This window comes from Hermetia illucens, chromosome 6 (genome assembly GCF_905115235.1).
Source record: "Hermetia illucens chromosome 6, iHerIll2.2.curated.20191125, whole genome shotgun sequence".
Classification (NCBI taxonomy): domain Eukaryota; kingdom Metazoa; phylum Arthropoda; class Insecta; order Diptera; family Stratiomyidae; genus Hermetia; species Hermetia illucens.
Window position 1 is genome coordinate 75,747,324 of NC_051854.1, and position 18,838 is coordinate 75,766,161.

An 18,838-nucleotide genomic window follows, 5' to 3' on the forward strand; every position below is an offset into this window, starting at 1 on the left:
ACGGAAGCTAGGCGCTTCGGATACAAATCGAGCTACATATATATGCTGGTGTTTTATCTCTGAGAGAGTAGTAATTTGACGCGAAATAGCCAATTTCCACCTGCCATAACTTTGCTATTAACGATAGGATTTTCACCAAACTTTTCAGTATGCTACCTATGTAGCATGTTGCAGATCTAACATGAACTCAAAGTAGGTCGGCAGCAAATTTTCAAGATATGAATAATAATATTTTATTATTAATTTCTTAACTTTATTTAAGCAGATATTGTAACTTAGAATACTTCGGAACTTAGCGTGCGCATGGACCACTATAATTTTTTCAGATTTTTCACTTGAGTAATTTGTAAGAACGGGTCCTTGAGGTAATTGACTCCTTTCGGACCCCCGTACTCCTCCCCTTTGCAACCAGTGTTATAACCAATACCCGTTTCGGAACTACTCATCGCTACTTTTTATTTGATACCCCACATGGCTATATTTGGCGAATAAAATTTTGTAACCCTTTGTTAGGTTTATGAGATCATGAAGTTCAATGATAAATTAAAAATTATCTTCTAGTATTCAGAAAACTCGCTCAAGTATAAATGTGTGCCGGTGGCAAGACAATCGCGAATATCATACATACTACCTACATATACCTATGACCGAATCCAGATTTGAACCTGAGGCCCCATATTGAGAAACCGGCTCTAATTAATTGTTCATAAAATCAGCAAATCTCGTTACTAACCTTTTCAAATTTTGGGATTATTTCTGCAAGTTTCATTTGATGTAACGACGATTTGCCGCACGATTTTGAGGAGTAGGAATATTATAAAAGTTATATTTCAAAGATAAGAGGGATACAACAATAGGTGCAAAGTCAAATGCCAAGATTGGCTTAAACGTCGAAATCCATTGGAAATTACCAAAGGCCGGCCCAATCAACAAAGGCTTGTTACAGTGGATGATGATTTAGATTAGGCCTTTGACCAAGCAAAATGGTGGAACTGGTCAAGATGAGCCGACTCCGCTCCAGAATAAAGGCTGAAGAAGAAGAACAAAAACAGTAGTTGGAAAGTGAACTATAATTTCTTTGCAATTTGAAATCAAAAAATGTCCTTACTCCTTAGACGGAATATTTTCGAATATTTTGCAGTGGACGAGCAAAGGCAGAAAAGGTCACCCCTTGGGAGAAAGCACGTTTTGAAGACTCTAAGGAAGTTATCGAAATGATTTCACTACCATTTCCTTGTTCGCTTTTAATAGCGCTTCCCGAGTTCGCTCTACTTTTCTGAGCTAGTGTTTCATGCTCACGATCATGGAATTGATGGAAATGTTCTTCTGGATTTTCATTCCAACTAGAAACTTCTACAGCTTACTCCTTCCTTTTGCAAATATCGAACAGAAGAAAAATGCGTTCCTTTGACCGACTTTTGGAATACCAGGTGAAATTTGAAGGTGTGAAGACATTCTTTAATGATAGATAGGAGGTATTTAAAATTATTATTTAAAATTATCAACGGTCTCAAAGTTGTAGTCTCCTAACTTTATCCTTCCCGTTTGACCAGTGCGGTTTGATGCTGGTTGGTTTTTGGTACTGACGTTACTACCATATATTTCGTTTTGCCTTCATTGATGTGCAGCCCAAGATCTCGCACCACCTGCTCGATCTGGATGAAGGTAGTTTGCACGTCTCGAGCCGTTCTTCCCATGATGTCGATATCGTCAGCATAGGCCAGTGGTTGGGTGGACTTAAATAGGATCGTACCTCTTGTATTTACGTCGGCATCACGGATCATTTTCTCAAGGGCCAGGTTAAAGAGGACGCATGATAGGGCATCCTCTTGTCGTAGACCGTTGTTGATATTGAATGGTCTTGGGAGTGATCCTGCCACTTTTATCTGGCCTCGCACATTGGTCAGGGTCAGATTAGTCAGTCTTATTAGTTTCGTCGGGATATCGAATTCTCTCATGGCCGTGTACAGTTTTACCCTGGCTATGCAATCATAGGCGGCTTTAAAGTCGATGAAGAGATGGTGCAACTGTCCATATTCCAACAGTTTTTCCATCGCTTGCCGCAAGGATAAAATTCGACCTGTTGCTGATTTGCCTGAAGTGAAGCCTCTTTGGCATGGGCCAATGATGTTCTGGGCGTATGGGTCTATCCGACCTAGCAAGATAGCGGAGAATATTTATAATTGCTACACTGTGTGATATCACCTTTTTTATGTATGGGACAGATAATAATTCTTTGGCAGTCGTCAAACATTGATTCGCTGTCCCAGACCTTGAGCTTAAGTTAATAAACCTCCTGGTGTTATTGGTCGCCTCCATATTCAACCAATTCGGCTGTAATTCCATTGGCTCCCGGCGACTTATGATTTTTAAGCCGATGAATTGCACGGACTGTTTCTTCTATACTTGGTAGTGGCAGTATTTGTCCGTCCTCTTCAGTTGGCGGGACCTCCAACTCGCCGATGTTCTGGTTGTTCAGTAGTTCATCAAAGTACTCAATCCATCGCTCCGATATGGCCATTCTGTCGGAAATCAGATTTCCCTCTTTGTCTCGGCAGGATGAACATCGAGGTGTATAAGGCTTCATCCTGCTGACTTGTTGGTAAAACTTGCACGCTTGGTGCGGTTTCTCCCTGTACTTTGGTTCTGGTTCTCTCAGTCTTCCTTTTTCTGTCTGTGAAGTCGCTTCTCTGCTCGCCGGAGTTCGTGATAAGTCTCCACGCGTGCCCGCGTTCTTTGAGAATGCAGCATTACTCGGTATGCAGAATTCTTCCGTTCCGTAGCTAGCTTACGTTCATCAACAAACCAGCCGTTCCGACTCTTTTTGCGGCTGGGGCCAATTATATTTGTGGCCGTATTTATCTTCAGGTGATTGTGAAGATCATTTGTTGATGCTTCATCTCCAGGATCTCTGTTGACTGCGGTTATTGCCGCATCCATTTCCCTCTTATAGGTGTTGTGGATGGCTTCAGTGTTAACTCTGACCTGATTGTCAGAGGGAATTCTAGGTGGTCTTGCTATTCGAGCTCAAAGCACCATGCCAACGAGATAGTGATCCGAGTCTATACTGGCCCCCCTATATGTTCTGACATTCATGAAAGCTGAGAGGTGGCGGCGTTCGATCAACACACTGTCAATTTGGTTGACAGTGGTCCCGTCTGGAGAGGCCCACGTATGTTTGTGGACCGCTTTCCGCGCAAACCAGGTACTTCCAAAAACCATTTCGTGTGACACTGCTAATTGAATGATCCGCAGTCCGTTATCATTTGTATATTGGTCTAAGCTATGGGAGCCTCTTTCCCTACTTCGCTGTTAAAATCCCCAAGTATGATTATAATATTATATTTGGGACAGGCTTGGAGGGTTCGTTCTACTGCCTCGTAGAAGGTATCCTTCCCCGGCTCTGCAGTCTCCTCTGTAGGGGCATAAACGTTAATGAGGCTTCTATTTCTAAATTTGCCTCGCAAGCGCAGAGGGCATAGCCTTTCGCTTATGTTTTCAAAGCCGATAACAGCAGGTTTCATTTTTTAGCTGACTAAGAAACCTATTCCGAGCACATTGTTTACTGGATGACTGCTATAATATATGGTGTAGCGACTCTTCTCCAGGAAACCGGTCCCTGTCCAACGCATCTCCAGTAACGCTGTTACATCAGCCCTATATTGGGACAAGGTTTCGACTAGCTGCTCAGCAGCTTCATCTCTGGAGAGGGAGCGCATGTTCCATGAGAAAATGCGCAAATCTTTATTCCTTTGTCGTTGCCGGGTTCGTCGTTGTGTTATCCGTCCAGTCTGAGGCTCCTGTTGCGGCTTCGCAACAATTAGTTTTCCGTGTATGGTTGTCAGCCCTACCGAACCCCCAACCTGGAGGACCAGTAGGTACAGTTTGTCCCGTTTTTAGGCACTGGAAACTCACCTTCATCTTTCTCCGTCTGCAGCTTTTCGTTAAGAAATAGCTCCCAGCGGCCACCACATGGAGGTGGAGATAGGATTTGGTAGTAGAGCCTGTTGGTGTTGGTTCAGCAGGCGTTTCCCAAGTTTTATGCTCCATCGTGGGTACCAATCGACTTTTCGCCCTGCGACCTATACTACTCTTTGACCACCCAACAATGGGTTATCAAGAAGGAATGTGCGCCAAAAAGGCGAAGTCATGTCATGTCATGTCTTTTGACATTCGCAAGGAATAATTCTCATCGAATATTTGGAAAAGGGTAGCGCTATTATAGGTGCATATTATTCATTGTTATTGGACCGCTCGTGACTCAGCAGATGTGAGCGCAAAATTAATGAGAATAGGGCTCCACCTCGTTTCGCACCATACGAGGAGGTGATTGCAGAAACGAATGGCTATTTTTCAGACCTTGGCAAAACCAGTTATTCGGAAGGGATCAACTGTGTCGAAAAATATAAAAGGTTTACTCCAAGCAATTAAGTAGTTTTTATTTTTCCACGGACTTTTGAAACGACCCTCGTACTTTTAAATATCCTAAAAACGAAAAATCATGTGCTGATCTAGGTCAACCATTCATATCGACTGTGAGATCAAATCGTTTGACAAAGGAGACAATGCGTGCCCTGGTGAAACCATAATGTTGTGGTGCATCATGGTCTATTAAAACCAGGGGAAGCTTTTAGTTCTTCATTATCGACAGCAAATGCTCAATTTGTACCAACAAACGTTTTTATAGCCGAATCCAAAAATTATCTGTAATATTAGAAAACATTTCAGCTTCAAATGGAGAATATTGTTAATTCTGGTTTCTTTACAAAAAAAAAAATTGGAAAGGACTTTCCGACAGTCCCGACACGCTTCAGGTTATCAGGGTTCGAATTTATCATATATCGAATTTATGATAAACTGATTTCAGTCCATTTTGCAATCTACTCTTAAATTCAAAATGAAAGAATGGCGCCCAATGTGGGTCGATAACCTTGCTACAAATTTCGCTTTCTATATAATGTCAGATGGGACATATTAGATTCAATATGTGATGGAATTAAAGAAGATTCTTCCTTTTTTGATAAAAAGTGATTTATTGAACGAATTCTGTGATTCGGGCATTAGTAGTTCCCTTTTCCTTCGAAGCTTTGAGAAGGAGAGCAGCTAGCTAGCTAAAAAAGGTAGAAATTTCTTTAATTAATTTCAACGTAAAAAGTACTGGCTACCAAGCGGTCTGAAATGGCAAATATGATAGATTCGATGCTCCTAAACTGACTACCATTTTGGTGGTAAAAGTTATTGTATTGAACTCGGATCGGAGGTCCGATGAGAAGAGGGCGGACTCGACTGGGTCCGGAGTTTTCCGGGTGAGGTTTGAAACTGAGACTAGCATTTCGTGGGAGAACGACGGATAATTTTCACCTCGGGTACGGTCCATAGCGCCAACATCTCTTTTTCATCCGGAAGATAATCCTAGCTCTCAGGCAGGACGAAGTGAGGATATCATTCTTTGTAAAAACTCTCGCAATTGAACTACACACTATAGGTAACTATCATAGAATGAAGAAGTCCTAGGATTTGGCTCCCAGCATCCTTGGGTGTCCCCGGAGTGTAAAATCTCGCCATTGTTTACAAATTCCCGACTGCATTGTAAGGACCAGTGCATGCAAATAGCGCAGAAAATATGCTGAAAGCGTCGTCAGGAGGAAAGCATCCCAAGAATTTCCGTTGCATGCCGTAATAACGTGAAATGTACAAACAACCAACGTCTGTTATAATGTTTTGCTCTGATGTGTTTTGTACACACATATATAGCTAAGTTATGCGTTGCTCAAATGGTATTTTATTGCACATCGGCTGAGTGGGCCCCGAGCTGAGCGTCGTTGCGGTTGTAAAAGCGGTAAATATGTTGGGCGGCCGTGGATAGTATTCTATTGCAAAGAACAACTTAGCGAGGGGTAGTGGGGGACGGCCCCAGCTACCATTAAGTATATTTAGACGTTGGTATGTACATAATGTCGCTTGTATTCAATTTTATAAATAGTCAAGATTCCAGGAAAGCATCATAAATCAGAAGTTGCTTTTTATAGCGATCAACCCCCCAAATGCATGCCTGCCATTTGTCGCACTCGCTCCTCATGTTTACAAGGAAATGGCTTATCTAATATTTCACGCTTCTCGGATCAATTCTGGTTTATTGATGTTGGTTATTGTTTCCCATTAATTATGTTATTATATGATTCAGGCGAACTGTTTGTTATTCTGCACGCCGAATTGTTTCAGTACACATGATACGTGACCATATTGAGTGTCGGTCTTTGTGTATTGAGGACATTCTTTGAAATTTCCTAATATACGCATATATTCATGATTCCGCTCAAATCGATATGGACAACAAGCTGGTTCCCAAATGTATGCTTGAATTTCGTGGACAAACTCCGAGCTATATTGATCACTTTCAAATTCTGGAGAGTATGCTATCCCAGGGTTTTGGTGGAATTCGTTGAGTGCCAGAAGTTTTATGAAATGATTCCAGAACTGATGGTTAAGTCGAAAATACACAAAACCTTGCGGAAAAAGAGTCATATAGGTCGGTTACCACCTAAATGGAGTTTTCTGGAAAAAAGGGACCATCTGCTAGAGTACCCTACAGATTTGTGTAATAAAAATCATACTATTTCTCTTTTTTTTATTTAACATGATAATACATAAACGTAATTAAATGACGGACGTTGGGTACTTGTCGAACTCCTCAAATTTGGGCTATTTCCGAGATGTCCTACCTAGAAAAGACCAATAAGTCCGTCGTCGATCAGACTATAAACGTACTACAGCAGCGTGCGAACTTTCAGGTCACCACAACGTCACCTGACTGGAGGAACCGTGTCTCTATGACCAAACACCATCACAGCAGGTAATACACTAAAGTGTCTGGAGGAACCATGAGCTCATTCAAACAGCAGTGCAGCCGGGATTCCCAGCTGGCGGAATCATGGAGACCCAAACACCATCACAGAAAACCGATCTAAGGAGGATGCAAACTACACTCTCACTGCAAAGATCCTGCTGGAGGAACCATAGCTCTATGGCCAAAGACAGTCTCAGCGAGTTATATTGACGGGTCTGGAGGAACTATCAGCTCATCCAAATACCAGCATAGCCGGAATTCTCAGCTAGCGGAACCATGGAGGCCCAACCGCCATCACAGAACACCCTCGATTCACAAACTCACATCGCAACTCTGCACCACTCTAAAATTTACTCTAAACTCCTCTTTGCCGTTACTTTTCCACTATTTGTATTTTCCAAAACACTCTTAAATTCAGCCTCTGCTACCCATAGAGGTTTACCGACAATTGAAGGATATCCTTATTTTGAAAATTTTGGCCGTGTGTGGAAACATCTTTCAATCTTCGACTAGGAAACCTTGGTTACACAAGTGTGCATTCCTCACTCAGTTCTAAATGTTTTTACTGATTTATGTTTACCTAGGTACCCAGAATTCTTAACTGATTGAACTACGAGTCCAAATAAAAGAAAGAACACTTTTTTTATATAGTTTATTCCTTTGAATTTCTCCTACATTTATAGAATTTCTACGTAGTTTATTACATTTGAAAAGTAGTCAGGGAAGTTATTTCTCCCACAATTCGCTGCAGAAATTTTTTCAGGTATGCTCCTATTCCTTGAAATAATGAAAGATATAGAGTACCGATACCAATGAAAAACCTTCCTTTCTCTGAACCAGAAACTTGTGAAATCTGCTGATATTGTAGGTTATAAAAACTAAGCTGTTCATGAAAGGTCACAGTTGACTGGTGGTTTCGAGAAAATGTTTGCCATTTTGGGAGAGGTGCGCAGAATATCACCTTAGCGGGTAATGTGATATCATGTCACTTTTTGCAAAAAGTGATATGATATTACAAGTGAAGTTACAAAGTAATATCACAAACATTACCTTTCCTTACTCTAACCTCACTGTACATCAGCATCAAATATCATCACTCGGCAACCGATATTACTGAATATTACTTATGACTGAAGTGTCCTGTATTCATTTATTGCGCAAAAGAGAAGAAAAAAACAAAAGATCCCATATAAGATATTAGATAGTTTACACAGAATGTTCACATACAAAACAGGTAATCATGATTTTTGCAAATAAGCACTACTTCACTTAGAAGCTATTTTGCTTGGGCATCAAGTCATCGTTCCAAATCAAAACAAACCGAGAAAATATATGCACAACCAATAGTCGGCATCGGCACTCGAAGTCGCCTTGACCTAGTGCCAGTAAATATTACGTAGGCGGTCGCCATACACAAGGTGTGTGTATCGACATTATAAATTAATTACTTGAAGCCAAAAATCTGCACTCCCTTATATACATGCACCCGAAAACATTTTCTACCCCAAAGTCAGCAATCAACCAAAATAACAGGCAATCATAACTACAATAGATTCGCGAGGATTGCTTGTGGCCGACGTCGGCATCAGCTTGGCACTCAACAACTAACACTACCACTTATACTACGAAGAGCGATGCTATTGGGTAATGCTTTGTAATGTAATATCACTTTACAAAACATTATCTATCAAAGAAATAATATTACCATCACTTTTGTAATGTGGTGAAGTTGGGTAATGTTTGAATCGTGCTCGGTGATGGTAATGTGATATAATACTTCAAGTGTGATATCACTTTTGTAATATTACGTGACTTGCTTCTGCCAAGTAAACTTGAGAAATATGGCAATTCTCATGAATTCAGTTTAATGTAGGATTATAATAGAATTGAAGGTAGAGATTGAACTTTCCACTCCACTCCTGGGGGAAATGGCAAGGTTATTTGGGAGGAGGTGGTGCTTCTGGATTTGCAAGTGGGGTTGGGGAGGTGAAGGTGCTTCACGATGCCCGCTTCATCCTCCGGTAACCTCCAACTGCACGGTACGGAGGGAGTAAAGGGAGAAGGTGACCGCATATCTATCCAACTCGTGCGGGCCCGGAGACGAAGGAGGAGGAAAGGCGAAGTCTACCTTCCTAATCCACCTTGCAGCGGCGAAATAACTTTTATAGAGGAACCGCCGCAATTCGCGGTTGTAGACACGGCCGCTTTTTTCTTCCCTATACCTCCTTGCGTCCGCAAACTCTTTAAACCTAATAATGAATCGCTGGCTGCGTTAAATGAGTTCTCTCATCATTTTCTCTTCGATCGATTTCCCTTTGAATACCCTTTTGGTTATTCTCGATTTGCCCATTCGCTGAACATGGCCAAACCAATTATACATTTTCCGATTTGATCACCTTGGAAATTTCTGGGTCGTCTTATATACCGTACATCTCTCTGTTGTTCCTGACTTGCCATCCATCACTCTCTTAAACTGCTCCAGGTTTTTTTCGTAATCGTACGATGCGGCCCATACTGTCTGTATGCCCCGCGAATATACGATTAACGTTGATGGTAAATTCCTAGCTCTTCTCAAGCACTTATTGATGTACCACCTCTGAAGCCTTCCCGAAGACTCTTTCTGCGTAAGGTTTGAGCCTGTTTTTCAGGATACCGCTGAATTATTTATGGACCGAACAAAGCAGGTAGATACTCCTGCAATTATTGGATAACCTTTTGCCTTTTATGTTTTACGATATTCTGCAGGGATTCCTTCTCCTTCCATATTTACAGGATAAGTATGTAGATAGCCTTTTTCACGCAATTGTTATTGCTTCATGGGTACCCTTTAAAGCTTCATCAATATCTTATGGAGACGGTGGGTCGTCTTCAATGTTAGCATAATTCGTTTGTGGGATTGTCAACTTACTCTTTAATTTTATGTCTGAGAGTTAAAAAATCGACAGGTACGATGTCCATTTTTCATACACCTTTTCTTTTTCAGTGTTCGGATAGCTCAGTGGTTAGAGCACTGGGCTATCATACGGAAGGCCGCGGTTCAAATCTCGCTGGTGGCAGTGGGATTTGTATCGTGACTTGACGTCGGATACCAGTCGACTCAGCTGTGAATGAGTACCTGAGTCAAATCAGGGTAATAATCTCGGGCGAGCGCAATGCTGACCACATTGCCTCCTACAGTGTTCTGTAGTGTACCGTTACGGTCTTGAATGAAGTGCTCTAACACACTTCGAGGCCCTGATCCAATATGGATTGTTGCGCCAACGATTATTATTATTATTTTCTTTTTCGCTAATTATGCTGCCATCTTTATGTTTACACACCCTTATTTTTGGTTTGAAGCCAATCTTTATCCTTTTAACTGGATTATCAAAGTGTTGTCATTTGTTTGTTTGTCTATTTTCCGAAGGTTGTTATATTGATCATTCGTTTTCCTTGTTGGTGTTATGAATTTATTAATATTTTACGTTAATGAATAGAATATCAAAGGTATTAATTAATTTATATATCTAGAATGCGTTCTTTCTCTCATCGAAGTTGATGTCAGTGGCATTAACAGCACTAAATCCACCTTTGCCATTTTGTACAAAACCTGGAAATGAAAGTATCTGCAAACCATCAAAATTGCACCTTCAATTTAACCAAGTTGAGACTGTCCAGTGCCAATGTTCTCTCTGCGCTGCTATGTGGAAATGTGGAAAATGGTATGCATTGTTACTCGGGAGTTTTAAGCTTTCATCAACCAAATGCGTTGTATCATTGGGATATTCTAACCAGAGACAATCATGAAGAATGATGAATTTTTCCGAAGTACGGGTCAGTTGCTCTTGGACTGGTTGATGAAAACACGGAAATAACAATGGATAGGTCGTACATTGAGATATTGTGTCAGCTTCATTGAGGTTTATGACTCCAGTATCCAGATCGATTGGTAAGTGAGTCGCCCTAAAATTTGATGGTTTAGAACAATGAAGAAGGACTCCAAACTTCTCAGATCGTGAGGTGTATTGAAATTCATTGACGAGTGCGGATAGCGCTGGCGCGTAGGTGTGGTTGACGCACTATGTCCCACATAAGGGTTGGAATTCCAATGTCGAGACTTTAATGAGGAAGGATTTGAATCGTAGGACAAATAGCCATCTAGCGTTTAAGATACTATGGCACACGGACAGGAGCATGGACTGAATCCAAAACACGGCAGGTGGATATCTACACATTGCTGCGTTTCAGGCAGAAATGTATACGACTAACCAATGTGTCAGAGAGAATCTATGACGAAAGGAACGCGTGCTGACATTTTATTCGTTTACAAAGCGATTGCCTCCCTTTAAACCACATCTAAATTGATGTGAGAATGCCACCAAAACCTTGAAATTCTGGCAACTAAAAACGAAGTAAGATTTAAATTGGTAGTGGACTTACAAGAAAGAATCACTGTTACAAAGAGAACGAAACTTGCACTTGAAAAGAACAAATCCGCAACTTTCACAGCCATATACAATGGGGAAGGTAACAACTAGTCAAGCGTTGGGAAACGACAGTAGCCTACAAGGAAAGAAAATCTACGCTACAGGATGTGTCGCGAATCAAAACGGTCGAAATACTCAATTTGGATTAAAAATGAGGACTTTGATAAGTCCAATAACCGATAACTATCGGATCATGCTTTTGCACACAGTTGCTGTCTATGCTGGAAACCCAGCATCTAGATTTTGCAATGAGGAGGCAGCCCGGCGCTTACTTACGCCACGAAGGTATGATATACTGAATAGGGGTGCACATAGTGAAATACCTCCCTAGCCTAACAACTCGTTTCAACGGAATTTGACTATGGATTTCTATAATAGAGACTTAGGTGTTCGAAACCCAAGGGTTTTCCATGGGAAAATATTTTCGAACCTTCAAAAAGCACAAATAGAGTACAATTTCGTCCATGGCAGAGGCAATTCATCAGACGCTACCTCGCCTCTGCCCGGGCAGCAAGTGTAAGTGGTTGTAAGTGGTTACAAGACGTTGTTTGCCCCCTTAAATACAATTCATAACGCGACAAGGATATGAATTATATTCAAAACGAAAAACCACCTAGTAAAATCAGGCCTAAGCCTGCCTAAGATTGTGCAATATTTTTTATGTTGTTTCCATGTGCAACGATTTAGCAGGACTTGTAGAGTAGCATGTCATTTGTATCCACAAGCAACTTTCGTATAACCTGCTTCAGTGTCAAATTGAACAGTAGAGATGTCAGTTAATCTCCTTACTATAACCCGAACCTCAGGCTTTTGTTGATTCTGATCTGCGCTGTTGTGTGGGACATTGTCATTATAGTAAGGCTTATCAGTTTTGCTAGAATTCTCAAATTAAGCATTGCTTTGTACAGTTTATTTCGATCGAATATTTGATGGACGTCGATATTTAATACGCAGGGCTCCTAACACTTGTTTGACAGTAAATAGCTGCTTAATTGTCGCTTTTGTAGTCCGAAAATATCCTTGTTATTCACCAAACATCTTAATGGCGTAGAAGAATTAGACTTCTCTTTAGTATTTTTGTGAAGAGATTATAGAGCGTACAAAGTACTGAGATACCTCTGTAATTATCTTATCGTAACATGTCGTTAAATTTTCACATTTTTATGGATAGGATATGATTTTTTGATCACTTTTCCAAGTGGAAAGCTTTCATGGTTCATGGTCTATTTCTTAAAACTTGGTCGCCAACTGTATTATTTCTAATGTTGGCGGTTTAATGTTTCCGCTATCCTCGGCGATAACTTTTGCAAATTCTGGCGATTGAGTTGTGTGTAAGGGATTCTTTAATATAAGACACATATCTCTCACATGTTTGACTTTCGTCCCGAATACTGGCCCCGTTTTTGTTTTTACAGAGGGTGCTTTAGGATTGATGTCCACGCCTCGGGGTCTTCACTACTCCACTCTTTAAAATGTTTTCGTTTAGCTTAGCGGCCGATCGGAGATTTTCGTAATTTTTCTATTTGTCCTTGTGTTGCATTCTTCGCTTTTCTTGTCAAGAACTTCCTGGCTTCATTGTGCTCTCATGTTGTCCGACGTGGGGATTCATATCCAATCATTTCTCCCGCAGTTGTGTTGATAGTGTTTTAGTTCATACCAGGTGTCGTCTGAACGCTTCCCCGTCAGATTCCAAAGAATAGGATATAATCGTTCTTCTAGTTTTGCTTTGTACTCTTCCGCTATGAAATCATTTTTTAATTTCTAACTTCAAATTTTCACATTATCATTATCATCATATTCACATTATCTTTGGTGATGAGAACGTGGGCTGTCTGGTTGAAGGTAATGTCGTCTAGAGGCGTTCATGTCCTATTGTGAATGCGCTTAGGTAGGGAGAATTGTGGATGTTAACTCATCGCTCCGAACCTGCGTTCCGGCCAGGTCAATTGCATTAGACCCCTTTGACAAAGGAGCCTTATCAGGTAGGGTACAGTATGGTGGGATTATCCCAACTAAGCTGGTCCCTCACCGATACTTTTTTCTCATTTTCCCTGATCCCGGATTTTTTTTATCAATTTATATATGTATATGCTTGCCCTTCACCCTTTGGCGGGATGTAGCGCGTCAGCCACATGTACCCGTCATGGCTTGCGGTTACCTGAATTGTGCTTCAGTCTCTCCCACGACTTTCCGAGACGCTCGCACTGGTCCTCAACTATTTTGCGTCAAGTGCCCTTGACGTCGTTGGCGATCTTGAGAGAGTGGATTCCACTGCATGGCATAGCCTACAATACAATTGTCGTCCTTAATGTGTGACTTACCCTTTGCCATTTCCGTCTTCCTATCACATCGCATACGAGTGCCAAGGGCATTCTGGGGACCCTCCCTCCGTACCAATCATAGTCTGTTTTCGATAGTATAGTAAAATTCCAAAGTTTGCAGGTTGGTAGTCCACTAATTTCTATTCCTTTTAGTCGCCTCTTGCGACAAGCAAGGGAGGTTTTGAGTGTATTGTTAAGCTCCAATTCACGGGGCATAAATATATCAATTTAGATATGCTCATTTTGGTGCGAATACCATTAATTAACTGCTCTTAGTGATTTGATGTGAGCCTGCTCTCCATTCTTTGGTCACAAAGATAGAGGATGCAACTTTGAATGGTGAGTACGCGATGGGGGTGTTACAGTATGTGATTGTGATTTTGACTGTGCGCCTTTTCAAACATTTTGTGATGTCGCCAGAGCGCATGGTGTTGATGATGCTTTAATTAAGCGGACGTTAACGCAGAGATTGCTGTGCCCTGAGGTGGGTGTCGATCGCTATCTGATTGCAGAAGCAACGAGGGGCTGCCCCCAAAAAGGTGTGCTTTCGCCACTCCTGTGGAGTGGCGAGTGGCGAACTGGAAAATTTGCCAATACACGCTCAAGCTTATGCTGGTGATGCTTGTGCTTGCTGTTGATCGGGTTCTTGGAACGCCTTCCTGAGATGAGGGGTACTACCCTTCAACTCTCCGAAGAAGTGAAATATCTGAGAGTTACTCTAGATAAAAAACTTCTTTAGTACAAACATGTAGAGGTAAAGATGAAACGAGCTCTCACAACTTATGGGCTGTGCAGACGGACCTTTGCGTCGACACGGGGACTCAGGCCTCATGTGGTAATGTGGATATATATTGCTATCATTAGGCCAATGTTCGTTTATGCATCCGTACTATGGTGGGTTAAGGTGAAACAAAAAGGTTTTCACCGTAAACTAGCCGCGCTGCAAAGAACTGTGTGTGGGTATCACTGGTGCCATGAGCACAACATCCGGTGCAACTTTAAATACACTACTCAATTTGCAGCCCCTGGATATATTTATTCAAAGCACTGCAATGAAATTCGATTAGATCTATGGAGAAACAACGAATGTGGGTGGCACAGAGCATTGGAAGAGTTACTGGGAGTACTGAATCCAGTTCTTACAATGCCTTCCGATTCTCGTGTTCCCATACATCTGTTTGGTAGAAGATATGAAGTTACCCAGAGGAATGTGTGGCGGGATATACGGAAATCTTCTACACCGGTGGCTCAAAAGCAGAACAGGGTTCTGGTTCCGGAGTCTACATCTTGAATAAAAACGAGAAGCGGGCTTTTCCTTTGGGACAATATACAACGGTTTTTCAAGCCGAAGTTTATGCGATCCTAAGGGCGGCAAAATGGGTGATTGACAAGCGATTGAAGGGCAGGCGCATGGCAATCTGCAGTGATAGCCAAGCTACAAGGGCGTTGAGTAGTCCTTTGACTACCTCGAAAATTGTTCAGGAATGCAGAAACCGTTTGAACTCTATCTCTAGATTCAATACGGTGGAACTATTCTGGGTACCTGGTCACTGTGGCGTAGAGGGAAATGAAATCTCGGATGCTTTAGCGAAAGAGGGGTCAATCTCCCCTATGCTGGGACCGGAAACCAACAATTAGAGTATCAGTAGCATTGGCTAAGTCTGTCTTCAAAAACTGGGAAGAAGCTTCCCACAATGAAAGGTGGCAGAGCCTAAATGCTGCTAGACACAACAAACTTTTCCTGCCAGAACCGAACATGCGTACCACAAAGTTTATCCTGTCGAAAAGCAAGAGGACTTGCAGGTGTATTGTGGGCATTCTGACAGGCCATAAATCACTAGCTGGGCATATGTTCAGAATAGGAATTACTCAAAATGATACGTGTCCCTCCTAGTAAGCGGGGAGCATTTCCTACGTGAATGCCTCGCCTATGGACGCATCAGGCATAGATCTTTGGTGCCGATGTTCTCCAGTTGCGACGGGTCACATCCACTAACGGAAATCCTGCGATACGTTAACGAATCCGGAATATTCCGTTAGATGGGGTGGCGAGTATAATGGGCCAACACGGCCTGAGTGCTTAGAAGCTGTAGCTTCTCCCCCACCACACACACACAAGGTTTGATGTTATCACATTCTACAATCGAAGTTTTCAAATTCTTTTCAATGGAATGGAAAGTCATATTTAACTAATTTAATTTTGTTGAAAAATCGATTACTAATCAATTCTCATTTTTTCTCTTCCAGTATGCACAAGTATTGACATTCGCAACAAGGCACAGCAACTACAAAATCTAACGGGCTGTCGAGTTATTGAAGGATTCCTGGTCATTACCCTAATGGATGAATCGAATCAGACTGACTTCGAAAATTTCTCATTCCCAAATCTCACCGAAATCACAGACTTTTTGCTGTTGTACCGTGTGAGTGGCATAAGATCGCTAGCCAAATTGTTTCCAAATTTAACAGCGATTCGAGGCAACCATTTGTTCGAAGGATTCGCTCTTGTTATATTTGAAAATGCAAACATGGAGGAAATCGGTTTAACATCTCTAACAACAATTATTCGTGGTGGTGTTCGTATTGAGAAGAATCCTGCTCTTTGCTTTGTACATACAATCGATTGGAATCGAATCGCTATCAGCGCCAGTCCGGAAACGTTAGTTTTCAAGGTAAGTCTCTTAATGTGGACTTCGATAATCTCATGATAATTCTAATTAATCAATTCCTTACATTTTAGCACAATAAAGCAACGAACGAATGCCCGTCTTGTTGGCCTGGAAAAATGAAGGGCGAAGCGAACGGCGACTGCACTCCTGTGGCAAATAAGCGCTTTTGCTGGAACCAAACCCATTGCCAAAAAAGTAATTATGGATGCTTTGCTAGTTTCTCATACTCTAAGGAAATTATCTTGCTTTACAGTTTGTCCTCCTGAATGTGGGAATCGAGCGTGCAATAGTCAGGGAAAGTGCTGCAATGAGACCTGTCTCGGGGATTGTTCCGCAGATGGGAATAAATGTACAGTATGTCGCCATTTGGTAGCTTATGGACGAAATGGCGAGAAAAGATGCGTGCAGGAATGCCCAGCAAATACGTACAAGGTAAAAGCTCGTAGAAAATTTTCGTTAATACTATCCAGCTAAGATTGTGTTACCTTTAATAATAAAATTTACATCTGCTCAACAGCATATGAATCGGCGATGTGTGACGAAAGAAGAATGTATTGAAACTGCAAAGCCACTGCGGAGTAATTATGAGAATAAACCTTATGTACCATTCGAAGGAGAATGCATGGTCACGTGCAAGTCAGGATACGAGAAAGTGAATAATACTTGCGTGCCATGTCACAATAAATGTTCAAAGCAATGTGACTCGATGGTGATTTTCAGCATACATGACGCTGAAAGTTTACGAGGATGTACAATTATCACTGGAAATCTTATGATTAATATTCGCCAAGGAGGACGTAAGTTGTAATTATCTCCTGTTAAGTACCATTAACAGCATAAATTAAAACTTTCAGCTCATCTGGTTGAGGATTTAGAGACTGCCCTGTCATCAATAGAGGAGATCGATGGATACTTGAAGATAATAAGGACCTACTCTATAGTGTCACTGTCGTTCTTCCGACGACTACGAGTTATTCATGGCAAGAGTCTGGACGAATCAAAGTAAGCTGATGGTATTCGAAAGTCCTCATCATAACCATTTACACATTCCTCATAAAATTCCAGATATGCTCTCTATGTTCTTGATAATCAAAACTTGCAAAATTTATGGGCTGAAAATCAAAATGTGACGATTGAACGCGGTCGAATTTTCTTCCACTTCAATCCGAAGTTGTGCTACAACAAGATCGAAGCGTTGAAAACCATTTATAAAGGAGAACAATACGTTCGATGTGCGGAAGTGGCCCGCGACTCGAACGGTGATCGTGTTGCATGTGAGTTTACTGTAAAGTGGTTATTGAACATTTCTATATGCAGTGCATTTGCTCCCAATTTATCCTAAACTTAACTGAAATTCATTTTTTTACAGGTGACATACAAGAATTGATTATTACGAAAATTACACCATCCGAAACGGCTGCTATGCTGACTGTCCAACCAATTTCTTTCGATGATCAACGTGTCTTCCTTGGCTATCAATATTTTTACATGGAAGCTCCTTTCCAGAACGTGTCCATCTATGAAAATCGTCACGGTTGTGGATATGATTCGTAAGTAGATTATAAAACTTTATTGATTGCTATTCTCGACCAAATGTCGTATCAGATTTTATTCAAAATAAACTAGTCGCCTGGCTGTCCTTTTCGTTAGCAAATCTCTTGTATTGAGACGCAATTATGCAGACTACTGCAGCTAACTGCAACTTATCTCGAGTTAAATCTCAAGTCATCTATGAAGTTTGACTTGACACGAAGCTTGGATAATAAAACAGATCGCATTCTGTATTCTCGAGACTAGCATTCGAAACAATCAGGGCTTTCATCGATTCGAAGCGATCAGGAAGAGAAGAGAACACATTCTTTTGCAGAAATTGTGTTTTGAGATAGGTAGCTCCTTCATGTCGTTTACCGAACAACCTCATCAATAATTATGTTCGAAGTATAATTCCAAAGGCTATATCGGTAGCTATTCCGTTTTGTTGCATTTGCAAGGAAACTTGGACTTAAGCATTTTCAAGTATAAACAACTTATCTCATTTTCAACGATTATCCTGTGGTCACATCACCTCATCCCGGAAAAAAATCTGCAGTTTTCTCAAGATTTCTTTGGCTAGGTGTAGTTTTGCGGTGTTTCTAACGATTAAATTATTTGAAATAATTAGACGGCTAGACAGACTTGTGGCACTGATGAAGGGGAGAAGTGGTTCCCGAAATATCGGTATATGCAAATAAAGTAAATACCAAAAAAGCAAAAATTATTTCAAACAATATTTCTAGCTGTCGAGCATTATCCTCGCAAACTAAGTCGATTTTTGAAAGTCTGGCTTTGTCACCCCCAGACACCCCCTTGCCATATAATTAATTTGATTTTGTTTGTAGTCCAGCATTGGAACATGTTCGCCTGCATCCACAGTCCAATCTTTTGACAACCATGCTCTACCTACTAGAGAGCCCTGTCATTTTAGCATGAACTTTTACATGCATTCGTCACATATTCTGTAAACTGTTTTTTCTTCTATATGCATACATCATCGTT

General features: G+C 41.2%; 1 protein-coding gene across 1 annotated transcript in view; it reads left to right on the forward strand.

Annotated features, from left to right (window-relative positions):
• Positions 1-18,838, forward strand: part of LOC119660051 (insulin-like receptor) — a 193,552-nt gene that overhangs the window by 128,101 nt on the left and 46,613 nt on the right. The window contains 7 exon segments of the mRNA XM_038068428.1: positions 15,882-16,306; positions 16,375-16,498; positions 16,557-16,735; positions 16,821-17,100; positions 17,158-17,305; positions 17,369-17,577; positions 17,673-17,853. Coding sequence (XP_037924356.1) covers positions 15,882-16,306; positions 16,375-16,498; positions 16,557-16,735; positions 16,821-17,100; positions 17,158-17,305; positions 17,369-17,577; positions 17,673-17,853 — 1,546 coding nt within the window.